This window comes from Corylus avellana, chromosome ca1 (assembly GCF_901000735.1).
Source record: "Corylus avellana chromosome ca1, CavTom2PMs-1.0".
In the NCBI taxonomy this organism is placed as follows: domain Eukaryota; kingdom Viridiplantae; phylum Streptophyta; class Magnoliopsida; order Fagales; family Betulaceae; genus Corylus; species Corylus avellana.
The window spans coordinates 27,430,603-27,436,717 of record NC_081541.1 but is presented as its reverse complement, the minus strand read 5'-3'; the positions used below and the strand labels follow the sequence as shown (position 1 = coordinate 27,436,717).

Sequence of the window (6,115 nt, the reverse complement as noted above, 5' to 3'; positions counted from 1 at the left end):
ATGTTATTAATCAATAATAATCATAGCTTCAATATGTATACAATTAACTAATTAAGATCTAAGGCTATAATATAACTAACATTATATGGACTATGTTATTATTTATAGGTTTAATGTCTAATGTCCAATTAATTAGTTAATAATAATAATAATAATAATAATCATATTCATAGCCTCATAGGTTCAATGTGTGTACAATTAATTAATTAATATTTAAGGGTATAGTATAAGTGTATAATTAACATTGTATAGAGTATAGACTATGTTATTATTTATAGGTTTAATGTCCAATGTCCAATTAATTAGTTAATAATAATAATAATAATAATAATGATAATAATAATAATAATAGGTTCAATGTGTGTACAATTAACTAATTAAGATCTAAGGGTATAGTATAAGTGTATAACTAACATTGTATAGAGTATAGACTATGCTATTATTTATAGGTTTAATGTCCAATGTCCAATTAATTAGTTAATAATAATAATAATCATAATAATCATAGGTTCAATGTATGTACAATTAACTAATTAAGATCTAAAGGTATAATATAGGTGTATAACTAACATTGTATTATTGTATATACTACATTATTGTTTATAAGTTTTTTAATTTTTAATGTCCAATGTCCAATTCAATAATAATAATCATAATAATCATAGGTTCAATGTGTCATGTGTGTACAATTAACTAATTAAGATCTAAGGGTATAATATAGGTGTATAACTAACATTGTATTATTGTATATACTACATTATTGTTTATAGGTTTTTTAATTTTTAATGTCCAATGTCCAATTCAATAATAATAATAATAATAATAATCATAATAATCATAGGTTCAATGTGTCATGTGTGTACAATTAACTAATTAAGATCTAAGGGTATAATATAGGTGTATACTTATAGGTTTAATGTCTATTGTCCAATTAATAAGCTATTTAAAAACATTAAATTATATGGTACTACTTTTTTTTTAAAAAAAAAAAATTGTATTAAGTAGTATTTAAGTTGTTAACTTTTAAGTATTGTTTAAATTTGTTAACTAATGTCTGTTTTTTTTTTTTTTTTTGACATGTCCGCACAAGAGGGGGAGGGGGATTCGAACTAGTGACCTCCACTTCATAAAGTGTGGTCCTAGCTGATTGAGCTACCTCTTAGGGACAACTTGTTAACTAATGTCTAATGGTATTGTAAAACAAATGCCAATAATGCTATTAATTGCTATAAACTAAAAGTCTAGAACCATTGTAAAATAATGGTATCCCGTATCTTCATAGTTTAGAGTTATGTATCTTCAAATGTATTAATTAATTCCTAACAAATTCCTAACAATGCTATTAATTCCTAACAAATTTATCTTCATAGTTCTAAAATAATGGTATTGGTCCAGACTCCAAACACACGTTTTTCAGGGGAAAAAAAAAAAAAAAAAAACCAAACACACGTTTAGAGTTTTTTTTTTTAGGGTACTATTAACTAACAACTTGTTAACTTAAATAAATGGTTGTGGTTGAACTAATTGAATTTTATTAAAGATCAACGGTTTAGATCATTTATGGGAAAACAGAAAGGCGAGCTCATCTATAATCGCGCACACGGTATAATAATTTTTTTTTTTTGAATTTTGAAAAAATCGAACGTTTATCTAGATTGATTGTAGCCGTCAGATTAATTTGCATTAATCCGTAGCCGTTCGATCGTGGAAGTGGACGACGGCTGTAAACCACCCCACAAAGATATTTATCCAGTACTCCACACTACACCATAGGGGTATTAATCGCACGGTCTTAACTTGAATAAAACTAATATATCAGAATAAACGGTCAAAAACAGTTCATGTGCATAAAGGAAACCGGGTTCAGTCAGTCATGCCGCGGAGAATCATTTTCGGCTTCACGTTTTTGCACGCCACGCACGCAAAACGAGACTGACGCGTCTCAATAGCTTCCAGCCGTCCGTTTTTTTTAGATTAAACTGCAGCCGTTGGATTTGGATAATGGAAGACAGCTGTAGAGCAATCCCCGCGTGATTATTATCTGGTGTTCCAAAATACACATGAGCTCACTAATCCGAAATAAATTTTAAAATCAATCTGAGAATCTACGATCAAGATGAAATATTGAGTATAGATGGCACCGGATTCACCAACTCACGCACGCAGTGGATTAATTTCCAGTCTCGTTTCTTCACGCAAGCACTACAAACGAGACTGACACGTCTAACTTCTATTTCAGCCGTCCAATTTTTGGCGATTAAACTTCAGCCGTTAGATCAAGCTAATGGACGACAGTTGTAACCCACGCCCAACCTGAGAATAATCTAGTGTTCCGTAGACCACAGTAAGCTTGCTACAATTAACTGATCGAACGATTAAAATAAAATCAATAAATTAATCTATATAATCGACGGACTATCTAAAAGGGTTACACGAGAATTTATTAGACACGGCCGTATTGGATTAAAAACTTATAAACTCATAAGTGGAACACGCGGCACGCCAGGAAAAATTTACAAAGATTGGATCAAATCCAACCGTTCATTACTAAAATTGAAATCAGATCCAACGGCTGGGACTCGTTTCAGAGAAAACTAACCTAAAAATCATCTAGAACTCTCCTCTCTCGCTCAGTCGCTTGCTTTGTTCTCTGTCACTTCTCTCCAAGTCTCCATTTCACGTAGAACCCTAACCATCCAGTAACCAGGCTAACTAGAGAGGCAGAAACGATTCAAACGAAGAGATTAGAGAGGGAGCATTCAATGCATATCCCATTGTGGATTCGTGGTTGGTTGAATACTTGAATGCTCGCAATAAATCCTTCTCAACCCCCTACCTACACCCCGTTCGTTTCAGATCCTCAATCGTGCCATTGATAGATCATCTGATATCCATCCAATCGCTTTCTAACCACTCGTACAAGTTTTGTGAGACAAACTCTCTTGATCTATCGCGTGAATCGCTACTATTGCGAACCAGAAGAGTTCTCCTAGCTTGTCCAATCTCGCCGCCTAATCCTCATTTTCTTATCTTATTTACATTGTTTTTATTTGATTATTTGTGTTTTTTCAAGTTTTCAACTGTTCTTCTATTCTGTGACTTTTTTGGTTGTGGTGTGGAAGAGACAAAGATGACTGCTCTTGATCTGACTGTGACGGAAATGGGAATCGAGTACTGGGCTATCAAGTACTCGATTACCATTTTCTTATTCATTCCCAAATCCCCCCATGATCCATCCCCCTTATATACTCGAGTGTATGAACCTGATGCATCATGTATGCAAGACTTGCTTGCACGTTACTCGAGTTGTTTGAATTTGTTTGCTCTTGCTTGCTGCTTGCTAACGAGATTCGAATCAGAAAACATTCTGACTTCTGAAGAGCCTCTTTTGCCTTTAACTTTAAGTTAAAGTTTTTTTTCCTGAACCCTAATTCTGAACTTTTTTATATTTTTCGAGTATTCTTAATTTGTTATTCCTTTATGTTTTACTGTTTTCATTGTTCAAAAATGCACTAACTAGTAACTAATGTGCTAATTTTCATCATTTCAGGGAGTTTGGTAGCACTGAATTTGCAAGCTACAATAGTTTCATTTGCTTGAAGTTTCAGGTTTTTTTTTTAAAAGAAACTTGTTCCGTCTGTTTTCATTAATTGCTATGTTATAAATAACATGAATTGCTATGTTAACATCAATTGCTATATTATAAAAATGACTCTGACTCTGTTAACATGAATTGCTATGTTAGGACTATGATTCTGTTATGTTAAAATGTTTGCTATGTCTATTTATAATTCTGATTTTTTAAAATGAATTGATTAAAATTATTTGCTATGTTAGAACTATGATTTTGTTAGCATGAATTGCTATGTTAGAACTATGTTTCTGTTATGTTGACGTGTTTGCTATGTCTATCTATGATTCTGATTTTTTAAAATGAATTGATTACAATTATTTGCTAAGTTAGAACTATGATTCTGTTAGCATGAATTGCTATGTTAGAACTATGTTTCTGTTATGTTAACATGTTTGCTATGTCTATCTACGATTCTGATTTTTTTAAATGAATCGATTAAAATTATTTGCTATGTTAGAACTATGATTCTGTTAGCATGAATTGCTATGTTAGAACTATGTTTCTGTTATAACATGTTTGCTATGTCTATCTATGATTCTAATTTTTTAAAATGAATTGATTAAAATTATTTGCAATGTTAGAATTTAGAACTATGATTCTATTTTAACATTTTCTCTCTGATTACTTATTTTGTTATTTTATTTATCGAGCTTTTAAATTTTAAAAATTATTAACAGTTATGGAGAATACATTTCAACTCAATGCATTCAATGATGTTAATTTGGGTGATGATTCACTTACTGCCAACCCTACTCCTGGATATGGTGTGTCTGCTAGCACTGAATGCACACCAGATGAACATGTTAATCTGGTTTCTCCTGTTGTTGTTGAATCTGGGGATGGGCTGAGGATGGGGATAGGGCTGGGGCTGGGGTGAAGGTGGGTCAACTGCCTTCCAAAGGAAGGAAAGGCAAAAGACTTCCAAAGTCTAGAATGACTTTTCTTCTATTACAATAAACGGTGTAAAAAAATCCCAATGTAATTGGTGTAAGAGGTTGTTTTCTGTAGGGAAATCTAATACTACCTCTACCCTTAGTAGGCATTTAACTGCTTGTGTAAAGTTTGTGGAGTTGAATAGCCTTAAAAAGCAAAAGACTTTGTCATTTGAACCTAGTGATGACAATGATGATTTAGGAACCCTGACAAACTTTACTTTCAATCAGAAGAAAGTTAGAGAACTTGCTGCCCATATGATACTTCTACATGAATATCCATTTAATATGATGGAGCATGAACTTTTTAACAAGTTCATGAGGGCTTGCACACCATACTGGAAAAAAATTAGCCTTGCCACTGTAAAAAGTGATTGCATTGCCATTTATAACATTGGAAAGAAAAAGTTGAAAACACTTCTAAGTGGGATTGATAGGGTAAACATAACTACTGATATGTGGACCTCCTCCCAAAGGGTTTCATATATGGTGGTTACTTGCCATTTTGTGGATTCTAATTGGCTACTCCAAAAGAGGATTTTAAATTTTTGTAATGTACCTCCTCCACATTCGGGTGTTGTTATTGCTGAAGCCTTAAGAAACAGTTTTATTGAATGGGGCATTTTGGATAAAGTACTTACAATAACTGTTGATAATGCTAGTGCTAATTCTGCTGCCATTGACATTTTGAGAGATGATTTTGAGTTGAGGTGTAGTTTGCCTATTGGGGGGCTTATGTTTCATGTTAGGTGTTGTGCTCATATTACCAATTTGTTGGTGCAAGCAGGGCTTTCAGAAATAGGGGACATAATAGATTCTGTTAGGCAGGGGATTAAATATATAGTGGCTTCTAAGAGGCGGTTGATTGCATTTAGTGATATAGCAAAGCGTTTGGACTTGGGTTCTAATAAACTTATTTTAGATGTTCCTACCAGTTGGAATAGCACCTACTTGATGTTGAAGACTGCAATTAGGTTCAAGGAAGTGTTTCCTAGATACCATAGAGTAGAACAGGCTTTTCTGTGGGTTGTAACTCCTGAACAGTGGGATAAGGTTGAGAATGTGAACCAAGTTTTAGCTGTTTTCAATGATGTGACCAATGTTGTCTCTGGAAGTGACTACCCTACATCCAATCTGTTTCTACCTGAGGTGTGGAGAATGAAAGAAATTGTGGATATTAAGGCTTTGGATATGAATGAATATATGAGATTAATGTCAGCGAAGATGAGTGATAAATTTGATAAGTATTGGGGTGAATCTAATATGGTGATGGCCTTAGTTGCTATGTTGGATCCTAGATACAAAATGAAGTTGATTAGGTTCTGTTTTCCTATCATTTATCCACTTGATATTCGTGGTGATAACATAAAGGCTGTGTTGAGTACTTTGAAAGAGTTGTTTAAGGTTTATGTTGTTGCCCATAATGCATCTATCGTTCAACAACAAGTAGCTGCTGAAGTCAGTGCTGCTACTACTTCAATTGCCTCTGTTACAGAGGAAGCTTCTGGTGGCAGATCACGGTTTAGGCAACATGTTAGAAGCAATGACA

The 6,115-nt window shown here is 33.3% G+C and overlaps 1 protein-coding gene across 1 annotated transcript in view; it reads left to right on the top strand.

Moving 5' to 3' along the window:
- The first annotated feature begins 3,130 nt into the window (after nt 1–3,130).
- The window catches only part of LOC132168514 (zinc finger BED domain-containing protein RICESLEEPER 2-like), a 4,808-nt gene continuing 1,823 nt past the window's right edge, over nt 3,131–6,115 (top strand). The window contains exons 1-3 of the mRNA XM_059579510.1: nt 3,131–3,275; nt 4,312–4,507; nt 4,674–6,099. Coding sequence (XP_059435493.1) covers nt 3,131–3,275; nt 4,312–4,507; nt 4,674–6,099 — 1,767 coding nt within the window. The remainder of the gene's footprint in view (nt 3,276–4,311; nt 4,508–4,673; nt 6,100–6,115) is intronic.